This window comes from Urtica dioica, chromosome 4 (assembly GCF_054948205.1).
Source record: "Urtica dioica subsp. dioica isolate 48M chromosome 4, U.dioica_male_clone48M_v1_H2, whole genome shotgun sequence".
NCBI classification, from domain to species: Eukaryota; Viridiplantae; Streptophyta; class Magnoliopsida; order Rosales; family Urticaceae; genus Urtica; species Urtica dioica.
Window position 1 is genome coordinate 2,349,390 of NC_142759.1, and position 20,427 is coordinate 2,369,816.

Sequence of the window (20,427 nt, forward strand, 5' to 3'; positions counted from 1 at the left end):
TCGTTTTTAACAATTCGATGTTCATCCACCTTAAAATCTGTGGCCAATAAATGACGAAATAAGGCTTCTTATGTCCCCTTCAATATTTGCACTTTTTCTCTACGTCGTCCAAATTTTATTAACTTATTAGCACTTACGAAACCCGCACAGGTCTCTTATGATATTTTTTTTAATTACAAAACATCTAAAAAAACAAAACTTACTAAAGATTATCTTATTATTTAAAAATGAATATAAAAAAAAAGAAGAATGAAGTATGTATATGTATAATTATCATAAAATAATTTAATTTTTTTAAAATTCTTTATCTTTTTCGTCTTCAAACGTCTGTATTAATCTTTTCCAAAGGTGTTATAGAGAGTACTTTTTTCAGAAATGAGAGAGTCTCGGTATCAAAATCATCATAGCCTCATAAAAATAAGAACTAACGGTCAATATCTTTTCTTAAATTTCTTTTGAAGGTATAAAACAATGCTGTTGTTGAAGGAAAATTTTTGCATTCTCTCATTTATATATTGTTTTGGTCTTGAAAAGTTTATATAAACAATCCATGTGGGAATTTTTCATTTCCCTCATTTGTTGCACATGTACACACCTTAACATTTGCACATCACTTTTTTTCATACATCAAAATACTCACTAGTGGCAATCAATGTTCAAAATAGCCACAATTGTAACTAACATTCAAAATTCCCAATTATTATTATTATTATTATTATTATTATTATTATGTGTGTGTATCCATAATTTATCTTTAAATTCAAACTTAATAGCTTATACATGCTTACTATTTATTCAAAGTCACTCATGTATTTGAGTATAAATTTTTAATTAATTTTACAAATTTTATAAATAAATAAAAAGCTACAAGGAAGAATTATTAATTAATGTTATAAATATACTTAGTGTTTTATTGGTGTATAATTCATTTGATGTATTTTGAATATTGTAGAGACTATGAGTGACATTATGATTTATGTTGTATTCTTGAACCTATATAATTTTCATGCTTTTATATATATTGTTTTATGTGAAATTTGTCCATATCCGGTATACTTCTAAATTTGAATAGGTAGAAATCGGTAGCCTTATCAAAATCATTATAGCCTATCCGTCGATATACCCATCATTAGTCTATATGCGATTAAATTCATAACTTTAGTCGGTATCGGTATTTTGAACATTAGTATAATTTTTAATTAAATATTGACGAGTCGTACTTGCTCGGAATTTTAAAAGTTAACACTATAGTTAGTAGCTCTAAATATGGTTTGAAAAAAAAAAGTATCTCGGGATATGTCAAATTATTGAACATGCCATGCCTATATCATTTATTTTTTCAAATGTGTTAAATGTAATATAAGAACACCAATAAGTTGATATTTTTTGTAATTGTGTCCCTACTAGAATAAAATCTCTACAACAGGGTAATATTGTATCTATTAGAAATATATTCATTCTGTATTCTACCATTAATATGTATATCTGTTAATGTCAGTCGATTATATATTTATATATATATATATATATATATATATATATATATATATATATATATATATAATGCAGAGCATTCGGATTATTTATTCAAGACAGCTATATAGTTCCCAACTCCCAGTATATATAATTAAGTTGTATCCCTGTCGTATTCAATGACTAAGACCGAAAACTTACGCTAATAATATTAAATTATATATTCTAATTAAATGATTCATGATCATTACATGTATGTAATGTGTAGAGTAGAGTGTAGATGTGTGTATATATATATATATATATATATATATATATATATATATATATATATATATATATATATATAGATAGATATACACGCTTGAAACAAAATAAGTTAAAAAAAGCAGAAGCATTGTCCTGCAATAGATCCAAATTCCAAACTTGAATCTTATTAATTAAATATTACATGCATATAAAATAATAACATATATATATATATATGTATGTATATTTATATATGTATATTTATAAATCCAGTTATTGACGTATATAATAGTACCCATTTATAATATAGGTCACCAAACTAGAAAGATAATATTGGTTTGCTTATTTACTATTGATGATCATTTGATATATATATATATATATATATATATATATATATATATATATATATATCAAATAAATTCCATTAGATAGAAATATATACATAACCAGTGTAAATTTTGAAAGTCTGAAATCTGAATACAATGATACTTGATCTAAAGCTATTTTTAGACCCATCAAACATGAAAAATGAAAGCATCCATGCGAATCGAATGTGTACCAAAATATCGAGTTTAACGTTGACTCTTTGACAAAGCCTCTGGTAATGGATAAACCAACAAATAAGAGAACTCAAAAAAGTGTCTCAAATACAAACATATATCTATCAAGAACCCCATATAACAACTTTGCAAGATTGTGATTTCTCCATCATAGATGATAACAAACAAAGCAAAACAAATATATAATACAAAGTAGTAAAATAAAATAAGGTTCCGGTTTCGCAAGAAGAACAATCTATCAAGAGGTTGAAGGTACTGGTCCCGCTCTATAATTTTTTAGGCCTAAAATAAATTTATCTACTAAGAATTTTTTTAATATTTACTTAAACTACTTAATACATTTGAGCCTTAATGTCCCTCTCTGGCCCTAATGTTCATCACATTTTTTTTCGAAGAGGTAGTTAATTTTATTGAGCGGACATAAAAAGAGAGAAAAGAAAAAAAAACATTTGTTTAAGCCCAAGTCAATCTACACAAGGAGCACCAAATAGAAGATACAAACATGTATAAGGTTTAGGCTTTAGTATTTGCTGGTCATTCAAAATGGACACTAAAAATATATATATATATATTTGATAATAACAATCCGGATCTATCTTCTCTATACTTAGATTCTTAAGCTATATACGTTGATCAACATTAGTTACTAATATTCCATGTACATGAGATTATTATATATTAATTATTAGCATCATACTTTAACCTCTTCAGGTCCAGCTAGCTCTCTAACTCTAACTAACCAGATGACTCATTAATAATTAATTCAATTTTCCATTTCACTTTCGGCTACATAAATAAAATGCTCAAAGAGTCAACAACCCTCGATTCGGCTGACTGTACATTATTGTCTGGGAAAGATTTTGTAAACAAAGCAAAATACGAAGTAAATATGTTATTCAAATAGCTCAGGGCAATGAGATTAAACATATAATATAAATGCATGTGCGAGTATATATAATACTATTGTTGATTTTCAAGAGTGATTAGCTAGCTGGTGTTGGGATTTTAGGGGTTGCCCAGTTCCCGTGCTTCCTGCCCAGGGTTGGTAAAGAATCTTTTGTCCACCATAGTTTTATTTATTATATTTATGTATATATATATAGTTCGGTATTAATTTTACAAGAATTGTGGTGTGTACATATTTTAGATTTGTTTGTAAGAGAACAAAAAAGTAATTATGTTTCTTCAACAACGAACACTACTACAAAGTACAAATACAATCTATGTATTTTCAGTTTCATACCCAAAAAAAAAAAAAAAAAAAAAAAAAACCCGCAACTTGTTGTATATGCTTAGACGCGACTTTTTTAGATTTAGACGCAATTAGTCGGTTCAAAATCTAATTTTCTTTTTCAAATATGAAAGTTTTTCATTCATTTTCTTCTTACTAATTCTCTCCTCCTCTAAACAAAGAACATTGTCTATAATTGAGCTACGAAATGGCTTATGGGTGAGCAACACAAATATTTTATTTAACGATGCTAATTTTCCAAATTTTGGAAATTTTCCATGAATACATTTTATTTTTAATTTTCAGACAATTTTACTCTATGAAAGTATAAAAAAAAAAATACCGTAAACAATTTTTAAAAGAGGTATTTATGAAATAAAAAGTGAAGAAGTATTTGAGGGATTAATTTTGAAAAGTAGATTCATGAGTCATTTATTTGTTTAAACCGTGCAATTTGTAATTGGGCCTATCGGGCGTCTCAATAAAAAATAAAACCTTAAGTGTGGAGATGCGGGGTATCGATCCCCGTGCCTCTCGCATGCTAAGCGAGCGCTCTACCATCTGAGCTACATCCCCAATACATTATGTAGTTTACAAGTTAATTATATAGTCAAAGTTTTCATGTATATAGTCGGACAAAGATTACTCAATCGAAAATTTAACGAACATTTATGTTGGCCCTAAATCCACTCATTTACATTAGTCCGCATTAACAAGAAGCAAGATGTGAGCTTTATTTTTTTTTTTACGTTTTGTTGTATTGGAGCACATATATTCATATTTTTTTGTCGTTAAAGAGTTTCAACTTTAATTGGATCATTTGAGCAGTCCTTTTATTTATCTGATTGTTCCATTCTCATTCCAATAAATGGAGACGTGTGTGTGGCTGCATAACATTTCACCACAACCATGCAAATGCATCGAGAAATATTTATCAATTACTACACGAGAGGGAATAATTCACGTACAACAAAATAATTGACGTGACAAATACGTGTGTCGGGTAGATAAAATTTAAAAAACAACAAAATATGAAAGGAACACTTGACACAATGAAAGAGTTACAATGAGAATCGAACTAGTTTTTAACTCTAGTGAGATCTAGTGGGAATGTCGGACTTCTCATTTATCTTATTGTCATTTGACTCATTTTTTCAATGATAAGATTATACATGTAAATAATGATAATAGTAATAATAGAGGTTGACAAGAAAATTGCATTACTTAGGGACCCAACATACTTATGGCTTCAACATCTTAATGAGAGGAATATGAGGACCACAAATCATTGAAGCAAAAAAAAAAAAATAATAATAATAAAAAAAATGAGGACCACAAATCTTAGGGACCCAATTTATGGGCATAGAAGAGTTATTGGGGTTTGAATGTGGAGATCGATCTATGGAATGGTCTTTGAGAGACATATGGTCCATGGTCAAGATAGATTCCTATTACTCTTGAGGTAAAGGAAGCCAAATAAATTATAGCAAAGGACCACTACATATTCAATTCCCCTTGACATCTTTATGAATTTATGATCAATTATGTTTGTTACCCTTGACTTGATTGGCTATAAAATATCGTTATTAATAAAAATAAAAAGAATGTGAGTAAGGAATTTTAACTCTTGAGAACACTGAATCACACAAATTTATATTACTTTCTTTCTTATTCTTAGAATGCTTCGATTGCTAAACCTCTATTACGCAAGAACAAGGATTGAATACGCAACACACAACTCGATTAGTAATACCCCTTAACAAAGGTTTTGACTCTCTCTCTCTCTCTCTCTCTCTCTCTCTCTCTCTCTCTCTCTCTCTCTCTCTCTCTCTCTCTCTCTCTCTCTCTCTCTCTCTCTCTCTCTCTCTCTCTCTCTCTCTCTCTCTCTCTCTCTCTCTCTCTCTCTCTCTCTCGTTGTTAGAGTTATAATTTAAATGTGCGGATCCACTTAAGCCATCTTTTTCACCTCAATGTAGCTCAATTTGATGTACAAGATTTTCTCAAAGAAGTAGAACTAGTTGTGTGTAAACGGATTCCTTTGCATTAGATGTAATTAGGTTCAAGTACTTTATCGACTTGGTTGTTTACGAGAAACTGAATATTCATCTTATGATGTTGTTACAACTTAAGAGTATGAATTTATAAGAAATGAAAATGCCAACGGAAGTTCAAAACCATATATGCATTGAAGCAACGATCTAGAAGTATGTGATACAATTGCTAAAACAAGTATTTGTTTCAAAAGAGATATGTCAATAATCTTTCGTCCTTACATTTTTATTGAGAAAATTATAACAGGATGTATGATTATAGTTGTATGAACGGGACTTAAGAAGCGGTCTCTAAATGATAAAAAAAAAAAAGTTAGAACGAAATTAGAAAATAAAAAATTGTCTCAATTTGCAAATTGAGCACATCCAAAAACAATACATCAATCCAACTACACAAAACTATAAAAGTTTAAAATCCTTCAACTAACCCAATGGCCATTTGATCTCTTAATGTATATAAATCATCCAGAGAATTTGAACATTTTACTAGTATGACATACCATACTTTCTGATACTAGAGAGTTTTAACTAACCACGTTCATTGTACTACACCAAAAAAAATTATAGGTATCACTAAAATGAAACCAAACATGTGTTCTTTTATCTACGACGAAGCAAATGATACATATTGATTTTCTCCTCACAGCGTAGCAAGCTTTAAACTGGATGAGCATGTACGCAAGGAATCGAAATTTCTTGTTTCCACAAACAAACTCATATTATTACATCACTTCCTTGGTGTTCCCAAAAACAAACTCTTATTACTACATCGCCAAATACGAACTGTTGAGAATTTCGATAAACGACACAAGATATACGAACCTTCAGTGGGTCTCTCTATAAATAAAACGCAATAGCATTTCATGAAGACACATGTTGTCTGTCAAAAAAATGACGCGTTCCATCGAAATTCCTTACTTTAACACGAGGGTCGGGGGAAAAAAAGTCCAAAGTATTCATTCTAACTATTACACATATGCATAGCCATGATATAATTTGGAACTTGACGTTAGGAGAATTGGTTAGCATGTCAAAGATAACCTAACTAAGAAATATAGAAATAGATAAATCTATATGATTTCCCGTTCGTACTTCGTATCCTCACCAATTTCAATTTCATCTAATGATTCAATCATATATGACCATAATGTTTATACATTATTCAGTTCTCTTCTGTATTCAAGCAAAATGTACAAAGAGAGTAAATGAAAAATATTAATATAAAAGCTTCATACTAGTAAACCACAAAAACAAAAATGAAAATTATACCTAACGACCAATTTCTAAAACAAGCCTCAAATTATATGGTCCTTGTCTCTGCCTACTGATATAAATTACTCAGTAAGCACTAAGCAATGATTGTGAAATAATATTCATTCCGAAAGTTAATCAGTCCATAACAGGGTCATCAAAACAAGCTTACTGTGTAAGCGGTCGTATCGTTATTTAACGAAATAAAATTGACAGGTCAAAGGCAAATCTTGCTGTTAATCAGTTCATATTGTGGATTGCTAAGATTTTCTGAGACTATGATGAATTGTATTAAACCATAAAACAAACTCTAGAGTCTAGATTCGTTTCAAATACTGTTCTTCAACCTAAACTATGATACAGAAAACTTATTTCAGGTCAAAAAAGAAAACGAACAATCACAGCCAAAACATATATGTAATCAAAATTCATACTTGTTCAAGCTTGAGGAACTTCGACGTTCTCATTCCCGGTCTCCTCCGCCGCAAAAACCGGATCAAGAACCGAGCAGAGGTACGCTCCGGGAAGGTGAAATCCGAACAGCGACGATTCTGAATCGTCAACCTCGGAGACCTTGGCGATGTCCACGTGGCCGACGAGGCTCGACTCGTACTGACCGTAGAGAAGAAGCATGTCCTGGCCAGACGATTCATCCGACGGAAGGAGGTGAAGGAGCTTCTCCGCCGCCTCTTTGTCCGGCAGGTAGAGCACGCTCGTCGGACCGGAGCTCTGGCGAGCGCGATCAAAGAACGGCGTCTTCTTATTGCCGGCGGGACGGAAGAGAGTCTTGCCGGGGTACCAGAGGTTCTTCAGCTTCCTCCATTGGTTGCTGGTAAGTCCACTGGCGTGGAACAGCACAACGACTGTGTTGCGATCGGGTTAGGAAGTTCGAAACCCTAGGATTTTGAGTTTGCGAAAGAGAGAGAGAGTTTGTGGTATAATTACCCGGTGCTTTTTGAACTTCATCTTCGCGGGAGGGGCGGGTGACAGAGTTTTGACCCGTCGCCGGTGCGGCGGCGCTGAAGAGTCTGGAGGCGGCGGCGGTGGATCGGGGTTTTGAGAGGAGGCGTCGGAGAGTGACCGAGGACGACGCCATTGGAGGTTCGAGAGCGAGTGAGTGGGAAGGAGAGGAGATCTAGGGCTTTGCTTTTGGGCTTTCGTTGACTTAAGCAATGGGCCAGAGCATCTAGTTCCGGCCCAAAAAATTAAGGAATTTATTTTTATATGGGACGAAGACCTATTAGAAATAAAATTATGGTCAAGCAACACAGGATACACTACAGATTCAAGTCAAAATAAATTTATAACTAAGTAGAAATAAACCTGCATATCTTGTGCATACTTCCAATAAATAAAAGGATAAATAGTACATTAAAAATTAAGCACACTCAATACTCTTTTAAAATATATATAATGGCTGATGAATATATATCCATATAACCGTAATCTTTTGACCATGCTGTAGAAGATGATTCTATAGTCTATGTAGAGAGAAAAAAAATAAAAAAAAAAATCAAATCACGATAGTAAAAGACGACTAGTTTGCGCCTACAATCCAAAACAAACCGAACAAAACACAATTATAAAATAAAATGTTTACAAACACCATAAAAATGAACAAAACAATAATTAAATTTAATATTGCTACGGGTTGGTGCAAAGGATAATTTGGAACAACCCCTTCCCGATTAAGACCCGCACAACACCACCATCATCAACAAGCAATGTCAACATTGTCAACAGTTTATGTCGAATTGTCACCGACGAACCATCCTGCACCACTGCCGAAAAGCAATGTCACATCGTCACCGTGGACGAGAAAGCCACACCACCATCGCATACGAACAAAATGTAGTTTTTCACAATGATTTCATTATAAAATTAGTTTTTTTTCCTTCATAATAATGGTAGGATGAGAACCAATTTTTCTCTCTCTCCTTAAATTATTATTGGATTTTAAAAATATTCATGCCCATTTCTCAAGATTTCGGTATAAAAAATATTCATATGGATTTTACTATTATTCATGCCCATTTCTCAAATCGAAAAGCTCATTATTTTCAAGATTTTGCAGAATAAAATAGTCAAATGATGGACATTATTCATTGAATTATTATGACTTAAAAAAAAATCAATTAACATGATTTAAAAAACATAACCATTTTACATGAGTAATTGGGAAGTGGTCATTTCTTGGGGTCTAATAATTTAGTTCCGGTTTTGTTGGCCTTTAGTGTCTGTATTATATAGAGCTAATGAGATATTTGTGTCTCTAACTTCTGATGCTTTTAAAGTCAAGACGTAGGTTTTGGCCGGTCACTCGCTAATTTTTGCTTGAATATCACATAACTTGATTCAATATGTATGAAAGTTTTGGCCGCCCCTGAATAAATGCACGTGCAGTTTGTGCACCATCGGATGAAAATCTCAATTTGACCCGTATTTGTTTACCCTCTATTTTATAGCTGTATAATTCGTGTTAAAAATTTCAATAGAGTTCTCTAATGAATTTATTTCTTAAAAAAATAGTGTATTATGTGCTATAGTGATGAGTCTAATCTAAATTATGTGTTAAAATAAAAAAAATATGAAATATATATACAATTTAAAAAAAAATACCCTTGGCACATAATTTTTAAATTAAAAAAACTTTAACCTTTTAAAATCTTAAACTGGTCGTAGTCTATGATAGTTGATCACATTTGACCATAGTTGACCGCAGTTGATTACGGCCAACTGTGATCAACAACATTGTGATGAACCGGAGAGAAGAGTTTTTTTTGTCAAAAGCACATATTTTTTTTAGATTTATGAAATATTTTTGAATTATGTGTAATTTACACATAAAATACAAAATTTTCAGGACACTAACAGTTTATATTATGAATCCGCCATCGTCTAGAGATCATTGGCGATATTTTGTTTAGTGTAAATATCCAATGTGATCATCTGTGCACATCGTATACATGTAATAACTAAAAATTAAAAAAAAAAAAAAAAAAAAACCCTACAATGTTAACATTTATGGTGATTTTATTTAGCCTTGAATATGGTGATTTTACACTCGCTGCTTCGAGAGATATTTTGAGAGTAGTTTTTTTTTTTTTTACCCCGACTCTACTGACATGGCAAGATGGATATATTTCTTATAACATTTATAAATTATCAAGCATTAAAAATAATATAGTGTATAGACTTCCAAAAGTTCTTTCCATTATTCTTCAACCTAACAAAACAATAATTAATAATACGATAATTTGAGTATGTATTGACTCGTTCTTAGACTTTATATATTGAGCGCAGTACTTTTGGAATGACTTTTTCATAGAAGCTTATATATCAAATACAAAAACTACGAGAAATACGTGCAACTGAAACTAATAAAGGAAACACCTACGAATCTGCAATGGTCAAACATGACTACTTATATATTGTATGATAAATAATCATTCAACGGTCTTAGACTTTATAAACACATTTGTAAACAAACCAACTTTTACCGCGTTATAATATAAAATAAAAAAGGAATTCAATTTTAATTTAAAAATGGCTTTAATAAAAATACCACGCATACACTCACACACACACACACACGCATATATATATATATAGTCCTACATTCCCATCCTTCTCACACAAAATTCTTCTTCTTTCTTTGCTATCATATACTCATATAAATACAACATGAACATCGCTTTGCATTTGAATAGTAATCTATTGGGAAATAAACACAGTCTAATGAGCACTTACAAGCCCATGAAGTGCCCTAAAATTTCATGCAGATCAAATTATAGCAGCACTACACGTGACAGACACGTGACAATGTACGGCAACAACATCAAACAGGACTACTACGAACTTCTGTCTCTGGGCTCAAGAGACGTTGGTGTCGATGAGATCAAGAAGGCCTACAGAGGCATGGCTCTCCGGTGCCACCCTGACGTGGCGTGCCCTAAAGGCAACGATCCTTCGGTCAAGGACGAGTCAACGAGGCGGTTCATCGAGCTCAGGAAGGCTTACGAGACTCTCTCTGACCCGGTTTCGCGTGAGTTGTACGACTACGAGCTGAGTTTGACCGGTCAAAATCGAGCCAATACTGGCTTGGGGATTGGGGCTCCGGGTTTTACTGGGAGGAGATCTTCTTCCGTGTTCTCCAAGGAAGTTTTGGAAAATCAACTACGGGGTTTGAGAAGAAGGTCACGAGTCAGAATGAAGCGAAGAAATTAATTCGACATATGTTTTTTTTTTTTTTAATAATTTATTCACCATAGTAATTTTAAACTTATTAAAAATATTGATAAATCAAACTGTAAGCACTTATTTAGATCATTTTCTTTTTACAAATCTAATAAGAGAATTATCCTATTAATTAACATCATATGGGCAGCAAAATGAGTTCATTTAAATATCTTAAAATAACAAATACCATTTAAAAAAATATATAAAACTTTATAATCGGTGCGATCCGGTTTATAATAGGATTTCAATTTTTATAACCAGAGTACTGGTGGGTTTTAGACTAGTCTAAAAAATCAGACCTGATAAGATGAAAAATCATGTAAAGTGATTTACGATTTTATGGCTTATTTATGCACCTCTACGCACAATAAATAGACTTGCACATTAACGTAATGTCAACCGATCTTCACAATGGCGAGAATTCAGTTTTATTTAATTATTTAGCATTCTATCGCACACAAAGATGAATTGAATATCCCGTGGTATCGCCCACGTTTCCTAAAAAAAAAAAAAAAAATAATAAAATAAAAGATGCATTGAATATGGAAGTACTTTTTTCGTTTTCTTCTTTTTCTGACGGAGTACGTTTTTTCATTCTATCTTTACCATTATGCATTGAATATGGAAGTACTTTCTGGTTATAATCGAGAAACAGTATTGTTCATTAACTTCATTTGGCGCACATTCTATACCAAAATCCATTTGTACGTGTTTCCTGTCAAGAGATGATGAATTTAATGCTAATATTCATATATGCAGTGGCTTCTCTTATTCATGTATGTACTTTAATCTTATGATGTCCGCGAGTCATTTTTATTTTTTATTTTTTCAGTTGAAAGAATGGGCATAAACAGACAGATCATAAACTCACATTTATCGAATTCCATTATGGTAGCTTTACTAACTGTCTTACAGATTTTATTTTATTTTATCATTATCTCCTGAGTAAATATACATCTATATATAATAAATCAATTGAATTAACAATACTCCAAGAACAACCAATTTTTGGCAAGAAAAAAAAAGTAATTCTTGTTTACTACAATTATTAAAGTTACTCATGGGAATAAAATTCTTTTCACACTTTTAACACCACGGTAGAGAGAAATCTTTTCTTGGTGTTTTTTTTTTCTCATTCCTCATCGTGAATTTCATCTTAGCAAAGAGTGAGAATGCTTGATTATTTGGGTCAAAGGCTGATTTCCATTGGCTTTGCGCAGAAGATTCTTCATACTCTCCGTCATCTGTATTTTTAAGCAACATGTAAGTATTAAAATCCACATGAAATTATATTATGAAATATATGTAGTGATGAAAATAATTATTATATTTTTACCTTTGACAAACTTGACCTTGTAGTGTAGGGCATAGATCGTTGGTATCCAATACTAAAGTTAGTAGTAGTTGGTGGAGATTTACGATTGGTGGTATTAACTATTTCTTCTCTGCATGACGATAATGATGATGATTTTCCTATATAATTGGTTTTACTTCTTGTCATTATCGTGGGAGAGACTATCGTAGGCGTGTTTCCTTTCAAAACACTTGGGAGACTTGCTTCCTGGTACAATATTATATATTAGTCGGAATAAGGTTAATTATTCATTACTTTGATATAAATAAAAAAATTCTAAATATGAGTATTTAATTTAGATTACCAGGAAAAGCACGGTTGCGCAGTGCTTGACAACTTCCAGATTCATCCGAACGTCCTCGAGGCTTCTGTTATTTTAAACAAGTTATTAGTATACCAATGCCAAAATTTAAAAACTTAATTACGTTTTTTTTAAGTATCATCAAAGTACAATGTGAATAATTAACATCCAAACTTCTTGAACTGTTTACGTTATAACATAAATTAAAGAGTTTCCTTTATAAAATTAACAAGATAATTAAGTTTTAAAAAATAATTGAAGTTTATTGTGGGATAGATTTCATTAATATATAGAAAGAAAAAAAAAATTAAAATGCATGCTACGAAGTAAAGACTGTTAATTTACTTAACACTCCAAAAACTACATCGGGTATAAAAGCCAAAATAAATCTTAAATGTGATATCAAGGCATACCTGTGCTTTTGTTGTCCCAGTCCAAAGTACGTAGCCAATGTTGCCATCTAATTGTTTACAAGTAGTGATTAATTACAACATTATTACAAGATAGATCATACATAAATATATATATACGTACCTTCATATCACCGGCTCTTTTGCCAAACTTGTTACCCAAAACCCCCAAAGAATCAATGAGCCCTACAGGCTGAGGTGGCGCTCTACCGATGCGGGCAAAAGCGTCTTTTATCCTCACGCAATCGAACCTCCGGATATTGTGCCCCGCCCAAACCCTACCGTCCAACACCGAGAATATCTCGTCCGCCACCTCCTCGAAAAGCGGGGCCCGCGCCACCTTCTCGCGGGTGATCCCGTGGGCCCGCGAAGACCTGAGCCCCACGGCCGACAGGTCCCCGGGCCTTATGAGGGTGTTGTAGCTCCCGAGCTCGACTAGCTTTCTAGGGCAAACCACTATGGCTCCAAACTCGAGGACCCAAAATCGGCTCCCGGGTTTCGTAGGCACGTTCGTCTCCAAATCGAAGAACACGATTTCTGCCCTATTTGATGATGACGATGATGATGATGAAGATGCAGTACAAGCCTCCATATTTATTTATTTATTTATTTATTTGGGTTTTTGTTCAATTTCTGGTGATTGTTTTCTATATATAGGATGAAGGAAAGATACATGGAGAGGGTTTTGTTTGCCAATTTGATGAGATTGATTGTCTTGTAGTTCAAGTCAATTTATTAAGTTTTTAGGGCTTTGGGTGAGAGAGGTAATTCTTAGCTTCTTGTGCATGTTTTGTAGGTTGTACAAAGTGATCACACTCGGTCAGGAATATATTAGGGTTTGTATATGTGTGTGTATATTTGTGGATTTATATATGTATTTGAAATGGGAAACCTTTAGGGCAAGTTTTAAATTTTCTTATCTGTAAACTCAAGGGATCTTTGGAACATTCATAATCAGGTATTCCTTATCATCTGGAACATTGGGAATTTGTAAATAATTATGGCACGTTTAATTGTTTAAGGCAGATTATTCCTTTGTGAGAGGCTGAGCGCTGATAAATTTGATTCCTTTGCTCACTATATCCTTACACGTTATTATAAGAGACTTTTTGGCTGGCTTTGCTAAAAGATTATTCATACAAAAGCATAAGCGCGGCAATTTATCATATGGGATTAGAATTTATATGTAATTTTCTCTCTTTTGCAATTTTCCTTTTTAACGAAAGAAATTGACAATGTTATTAACAATTTATTCGAATATAAAAACCAGTTGATACAATTATATTATATATGTCATAGTTAAATAATCGGATAAAATTTATGAATTTACAAAATTGTTTAAACTTATCTCAAATATAATATAATAATTAAAATTTATAAAAATATCAAATTTTAATAATATTTTTTACCTTATAATTATATATTATGAAAATTATAAATTGCTTATATACAACATCAAATTTTAATAAGAGTGTAAAAAATTCGACAACGTATTTTTTTGTTTTTGCTGAAAATTTTTGGTATATTTTTTTAATTAATTAATTTTAAATGACTATTTTGTACAAATTTTCCAAATATATGTTAAAATTACAAATTTATGAAGACTTAGTTGCGTTTAACTACGGGCATAATAAATAAATTATTATAATTTTTTCGAAACATTAGCACTTTTATTTTATATTATGAGTTACAACTGTTGCACATGATTTTTTTTTTTATAGATGAAGCATGAAAAGAAATTGTCACGTGAAATAAACCTTTTGAGTTTTGGGACTCGTTGATGACGTATCAAACCTATAAATTTTACCAAATAATACTACAAAGACAACCAAAAAAAGAGAGAGAGAGAGAAGAAAAAGAAGACGACATTTTAAGGCATTTTATATAAAAAAAAAAAAGAGTGGCACATAAATGTCAAAAAAAAAAAAAAAAACAAAGAGTGGCAATTTCTTTTTCGTTTGGAAAAGAGTCTGCAAGCCCTGTCGTTTAGAAAGGCATGTTTTTAGAAGCTTATTGTCGTTTTCGAAAGGCATGCTTTAGAAGCTTATTGTCCTTTTAGAAGCTTATTGTCGTTTTAGAAGCTTATTGTCGTCTTTGAAAACTTTAACAGGGTCGTATTTACATTTAGCAACACTCAAAAATCAAAATGACAGTTAGAGAGAGAACATATAGCTCTCCTCTTTCGCTTATTCCCACCAAACCATTATGAGTGGGAAGCACTTCATAGAAAGATTAAAAACCAAATATTCAACCACTTGACTGTTTTTTTTCTTCTTTTATTACGTCAACATGATTTTTTTTTTTCCTGCAAAAGAATATGAATTTAATACCATGAAATTCGCAAAATAAACTTATTTCCGAGCTTACACATGGTTGGTCTTTCACTTATTCCCTGAAAAAACAAGAACTCTACGAACCTACATTTAGTGAAACAACAATGACAAACACACGGCGATGTCATATCTTGATCGGCGTGTGCTCGGATATAAATCAAATGATACAGTCACAACCTGTTTTTTATTTTACTTCAAATGTCAAGATCAAACCCGAACGGGGCGTTTAAGGGCGAGGATCCCTTTCTTGATTCTTTCGGAAGCCGCTTGCAGAGTCGTTAGGGACGTCGCATACGAGATTCTTATGCATGTGTCGTCTCCGAATGCGCTTCCCGGGACTAGCGCAACCTGATTTTCATATATATATATACACATATACATATTATTAAAAAAAAAAAAAAAAAAAAAAAAAAAAAAAAAAAGGCATTCTGATTTTGGTACAAAAATTGGAAACGTTATATACAATAATAAATCAAAGAATTCGATTTTTTTTTTTTACCTGGCTCTTGTCTAGGAGATATCGGCACATAGACTCAGAATCCTCAACCACTCCGAATCCTTCGGCCTCTGATCCGTAGTAACTGCTCAAATCGATGAAGAGATAGAATGCTCCCTGAAAATTTTGAATAAAATAAAGTCAAACAAGAGCTTCAATAGTAAAATGTTGTATTAGAGGTAAGGTAACTGTTATAATTAGTAGATAGTAAAAAGTGTTAGAATAGAATAATTAAAAGTTATGTTAGCCTATAAGTAGGGTTGATTATTAGAGGCAAGGTGTTGTGTAATCAAAGTAGAGCCTCAAATTTCCCCGAGCTATCCAAATCCGCCTTTCATTAATCATTCCTTTCATCTGATTACCAAAAACCTAGAACCAATAAAGATTTCTTTTTCGATTACCAAAAACCTTAATACTATTTATACCGTCGAGGTTTTGACAAGTCTGATAATATCATTGTAACAATAAAATATACGAATTTAATCACTATTTCAAGAATAAGAGGCGTTATTACCTGGGGTTCATTCATTTTGACATCCTCGAGCTCGCTGAAAGTTTGTATCAAGAAATCCCGACGTTCTCTGAATGCTTTGACCATCATCACAACCACCTCTCCGCCGGCGTACCCTAGTCCCAACGCAGCCACAGCCGCTTTTTGGGATATACTACTCGCATTTGATGTGATCTACGATAACAAATCAATTATATATAAATGGAAAATAAAGTATTTCGATCCGGTCAAAAGCTCTACACTCGAGATTAATTACAGACGTGTGTACCTGAGTCTGTATCTTTCCACACGCTGCGACAAAGTGTTTCGGAGCAGCGAGATATCCGATTCGCCAACCGGTCATCGCAAATGCCTAAAAATTCATTCCACGGTGAAATTCGAGTGAGAGGAAGAGAGAGAGAGAGAGAGATAGAGAGCGAGAAAATGGCTGATCGTTAATGTAAACTCAATAGAATAGCTTGAGTTGACCTTGGAAAACCCGTTGACCGTAAGTGTCCTCTCCCACATTCCCGGCAAAGAAGCAAAGCTCGTGTGAACCGCCGGCTTGTAGATGATGTGCTCATAAATCTCGTCCGAAAGAACCTGAGCCGAAGAAGAAGAAAGAAAAAAGCCACGTGAATCTCGATATTTCGGTTCTACTATATTAGAGGACTTTCGGTTTTTTTTTTTCTTCTGATGGGAGATAATACCAAGAGCCTTGGGTGCCTAGCCACAATTTGAGCAATCTCTTCGAGCAGTTTCTTCGGGTAAACGGAGCCGGTGGGGTTGGAGGGAGAGCAGAGGATCAAAAGCCTCGACTTTTCGGTGATACTGGCTTCGAGGGCTTTTGCGTCCAACAGAAAGTTGTCTTCGATCCGAGTCGGAAGAATCACGGGCGTTGCGTCGGCCATCCTCGCCATTTCGGGGTAGCTCACCCAATACGGAGCCGGAATTATAACCTGAAAACAAAAAACACATTCATGAGTACTTGGCAACAGTCTCTGAAGGTGATATAGCTTGATATTCCTAACGAACCCGTAAAACACATATAATAGCCTTGAATCGGAGCATATATTTTAGCAAAATAGTTAAAGTTTCCGTCTTTTCAGTGCCCTAGTCATTTGAGTGTGATGATTGAAGATCAACTTCGAATGCAGTTTTCGAAACGTAAAAACAAACTGCCTCAGCTCAATCCAGCTCCGAACGACACGCAGTTTACATCCACAGTACTATTTGTGCTACTAATAAGAAGGAAATCTAGTGAAATCTAAACAGTCATAGAAACAAGAGAAAATCCAGAGGAAGAACTAAGAAGAGCATAAATTGAGAGACAGTTTGGTTGACCTCATCACCGGGGGAACAAACTGCGAGCACGGCCTGTATTATGCTCTGCTTTGCTCCGTTGCTGACCAAAACCTGATCAGGCGTGTATGATATGCCATTCTCCTCTGTAAACCCAAATCTTAAACTCTCTTGAACACTAGAAAAATAAAAATAAATACAAAAAACCATTGCACCGCCAATTCACAAACCTTTGAGCTTATGACATATAGCTTCGCGGAGTTCGAAAGTCCCGACGCTCGCGGTGTACTTCGTGTGACCCTCTCGAATCGCATTGATACCGGCCTACAAAAAGATCGAAAAACCACACACACACACACACACACACACACTTTTAGCAAATAAAATCGAAACTAAAACTGATATAAAAAACAAACAAACAAAAAGGACTTGGCAAGACATATAAGGTCACAAGTCAGTCATTCTCCGCCTTGGGAATTAGTTTTGAGATGGAATCTCGACATACTAAACATTCATAATGGGACCCGACCCAAGATGACCGAGTTCAAAAGCCACCTTCTTGAGGAAACATGTTCACGATCTCACGTCGAGAAACGACAAAAGGTCGTGACTTGCTCATTTCATTGTCAATCGATTTTCGAGACGCAATGTCGTCGTACTTAACACAGACAACTCCAACAATCACATTAAATATCCACCTCAGACGAAAAAAACTTGGCAAAAAGTATAAGGTCACGAGTTACTACTCTCATTCTCAACTAATTTCGACACTGAACCTCAACCAAAAAAAAAAAAAAAAAAAAGCCATGGCACAGTAGATTCATATTTTTTTTTTACCTCGGCAACCGGGGCTGGGGTGTCGAAATCGGGCTCTCCGACAGAGAGCTGAATCACGGGCACCCCGGCTCGAGCGAGAGCCATGGCTTGGTCGGTCAAAGCAACGGTCTTGGAAGGCTTGATGGAATTCACTCGTGGGCTCAGAGAGATGTCCAGCTCTACTGAGCTATTCGCCGCCTTAATTACCGAACTCATTCTATTATTCGATCCCACAAGCCTCGTACTTCTTGTACTACTCTCCAAAGATCTATTATCAGAACCCCCAATTGGGAAAAGCTAAGAGCAATGTATATGCTGACGATGAGAGAGTTGGTTTTGACTTACTTGAGAGGGAGAGAAGGGAAAGCGAGAGATCTCACGGACGAGAAATCGGAGTCGGGTCTGGGACTGAGACGACCGAGGCTCGGAGATATGTGGGTCTTCACTGAATATGCCATTCCACGACTGAAAGTTGTTTATTTATTTATTAATTTAGTCGATTAGAGACGAGAAACGAAAACCAAATAGGTAGAACGTAGAACACAAAAACAAGGCATTTTAAAACGGAGAATAAATCATGTGTGGGTTGGTAGGTTGGTGGCAAAAAGAAAATAGAAATTGAAAAAGAAAATAAAAAAAGGGTTAGTTGAGAGAGAGAGAGCGAGTTGGCTTTGGCTACCTACGACAGTCAAGTTGCGTTCGGGTTAAACTTTGTTTAATGGACGGGTCGGATCTAGTGCGATGGGAAACGGTTGAGATTCACGGCTAGATTCCGAACCCAAATCCCTGAAGCCACCATAGTCAGATTCGATTCGCGATTTGGTCGAGACTTATTTTTTCGGATTGAACCCACGACCTACGTTACTTACGTGTGTGCTATGAAATTAGTAATTATCACTTAGATTAGCAATTAAACATATATTATTTTTTATGTTTTTTTAAACTAATATATATTAAAAATATATATTATTTTAAATAAAATACATGTTTCTATATATAAAACTACTTTTTTTTATTTGCAAAATCTGTTTTCAAATTGAAGTTATATTATGGGAAAATATCACGAGTATCCTTTTTGTTTAATCGAAATGCGAGATTTATCTCATCTATTTTTAGAAATATCATACATATCTCTTCAGTTTAATATAAATGATATATACATCCCCTAAAAATGTTATATTATAAATATCATCATTTTCGTTTCTTTTTTACAAAAAAATAATTTGAAATCCCTTAAATACCCTTAATGAAATAATTTTTTATCTTCTATTCTATATACAAAAAAATTAAATTAAAAAAATTTCTTTATAAAAAGTTAAGGTTTTTTTTTTATAAAGAGAGATTTTGATTTTTTTTTTATTAAAATAGTAAATAAATATTTATTCTATTAATGGTATTTTGAGGAGTTCAAATTATTTTTTTGTAAAAAATAAACAAAAAATGGTGATATTTGTAATATAACATTTTTTAGGGGATGTATATGTCATTTATATTCAACTGAATGGATATGTCTGATATTTTTAGAAATAGAGGGGATAAATCTCGCATTTCGATTAAACACGAGGGGTACTCTAGATATTTTCCCTTATATTATTGATATAAATTTTAAATTAAAAATATAGTTGTTCTAGATTAAAATTGCATTTTTTTTTTAATTTGGGATTTTGTTAAGCCCATCCAATTTAGACCTTTCAATGCCATGAAAATTACATCAAATAGCGTGTTTTTATCTTTTTTTACAAAAACAACGTTTTACATTATGAAAAACAATGGATTTTAAATGTCAATGGTCGTCTTTGCCCTTCGCGTATTTTTCTAGTTGCTCTTAAGTTTTGCTCCGGTCATGACTTATTTTGTCTCAGTGATTG

The 20,427-nt window shown here is 33.2% G+C and overlaps 4 protein-coding genes and 1 non-coding gene across 6 annotated transcripts; 1 reads left to right on the forward strand and 4 right to left on the reverse strand.

The window, feature by feature from the left end:
• Nucleotides 1-4,019: 4,019 nt before the first annotated feature.
• On the reverse strand, nucleotides 4,020-4,092 carry TRNAA-AGC (transfer RNA alanine (anticodon AGC)). Its single transcript has one exon. It is a non-coding gene; the product is annotated as a tRNA-Ala (tRNA).
• Nucleotides 4,093-6,897: 2,805 nt separating this feature from the next.
• Nucleotides 6,898-7,954, reverse strand: LOC149399215 (putative mitochondrial protein ymf1). The gene is made up of 2 exons (XM_089612695.1): nucleotides 7,764-7,954; nucleotides 6,898-7,681 (listed from the first exon to the last, which is right to left on the reverse strand). The coding sequence occupies exons 1-2, from the start codon at nucleotides 7,912-7,914 to the stop codon at nucleotides 7,257-7,259; spliced, it is 576 nt and encodes a 191-aa protein (XP_089468821.1). The 5' UTR covers nucleotides 7,915-7,954; the 3' UTR covers nucleotides 6,898-7,256.
• A 2,503-nt stretch (nucleotides 7,955-10,457) lies between these two features.
• On the forward strand, nucleotides 10,458-11,081 carry LOC149399216 (chaperone protein dnaJ 20, chloroplastic-like). Its single transcript, XM_089613452.1, has one exon. It carries the CDS (start codon nucleotides 10,503-10,505, stop codon nucleotides 11,043-11,045), a length of 543 nt encoding a protein of 180 aa, XP_089469578.1. The 5' UTR covers nucleotides 10,458-10,502; the 3' UTR covers nucleotides 11,046-11,081.
• A 1,086-nt stretch (nucleotides 11,082-12,167) lies between these two features.
• Nucleotides 12,168-13,728, reverse strand: LOC149399217 (Polynucleotidyl transferase, ribonuclease H-like superfamily protein). The gene is made up of 5 exons (XM_089613067.1): nucleotides 13,247-13,728; nucleotides 13,126-13,172; nucleotides 12,716-12,779; nucleotides 12,394-12,618; nucleotides 12,168-12,301 (listed from the first exon to the last, which is right to left on the reverse strand). Exons 1-5 carry the CDS (start codon nucleotides 13,712-13,714, stop codon nucleotides 12,209-12,211), a joined length of 897 nt encoding a protein of 298 aa, XP_089469193.1. The 5' UTR covers nucleotides 13,715-13,728; the 3' UTR covers nucleotides 12,168-12,208.
• Nucleotides 13,729-15,354: 1,626 nt separating this feature from the next.
• Nucleotides 15,355-19,148, reverse strand: AAT (aspartate aminotransferase). Of its 2 annotated transcripts, none has more exons than XM_089612500.1 (10): nucleotides 18,905-19,148; nucleotides 18,581-18,812; nucleotides 17,974-18,067; nucleotides 17,786-17,889; nucleotides 17,152-17,400; nucleotides 16,931-17,044; nucleotides 16,731-16,814; nucleotides 16,466-16,636; nucleotides 15,955-16,068; nucleotides 15,355-15,803 (listed from the first exon to the last, which is right to left on the reverse strand). In XM_089612500.1, exons 1-10 carry the CDS (start codon nucleotides 19,015-19,017, stop codon nucleotides 15,663-15,665), a joined length of 1,416 nt encoding a protein of 471 aa, XP_089468626.1. In that variant the 5' UTR covers nucleotides 19,018-19,148; the 3' UTR covers nucleotides 15,355-15,662. The 2 variants fall into 2 exon arrangements, with proteins under 2 accessions (XP_089468626.1, XP_089468625.1); XM_089612499.1 differs by having other exon boundaries at nucleotides 18,581-18,827.
• Nucleotides 19,149-20,427: the final 1,279 nt, after the last annotated feature.

Bases quoted from the DNA above. Each gene is read 5' to 3' on its own strand.
- LOC149399217 (XM_089613067.1), bottom strand. From the start codon at position 13,714: ATGGAGGCTTGTACTGCATCTTCATCATCATCATCGTCATCATCAAAT. The intron at 12,780-13,125 runs GTATGCCTTGAT...TTAAAATAACAG, and splicing joins CTGGGACAACAAAAGCACAG to AAGCCTCGAGGACGTTCGGA. The intron at 12,619-12,715 runs GTAATCTAAATT...ATATTGTACCAG, and splicing joins GCGCAACCGTGCTTTTCCTG to GAAGCAAGTCTCCCAAGTGT.
- LOC149399216 (XM_089613452.1), top strand. From the start codon at position 10,503: ATGAACATCGCTTTGCATTTGAATAGTAATCTATTGGGAAATAAACAC.
- LOC149399215 (XM_089612695.1), bottom strand. From the start codon at position 7,914: ATGGCGTCGTCCTCGGTCACTCTCCGACGCCTCCTCTCAAAACCCCGA. The intron at 7,682-7,763 runs GTAATTATACCA...ATCGCAACACAG, and splicing joins TGAAGTTCAAAAAGCACCGG to TCGTTGTGCTGTTCCACGCC.
- AAT (XM_089612499.1), bottom strand. From the start codon at position 19,017: ATGGCATATTCAGTGAAGACCCACATATCTCCGAGCCTCGGTCGTCTC. The intron at 17,401-17,785 runs GTCAACCAAACT...TTTTGTTTTCAG, and splicing joins TTTGTTCCCCCGGTGATGAG to GTTATAATTCCGGCTCCGTA. The intron at 16,069-16,465 runs GTAATAACGCCT...CAAAATTTTCAG, and splicing joins TCAAAATGAATGAACCCCAG to GGAGCATTCTATCTCTTCAT.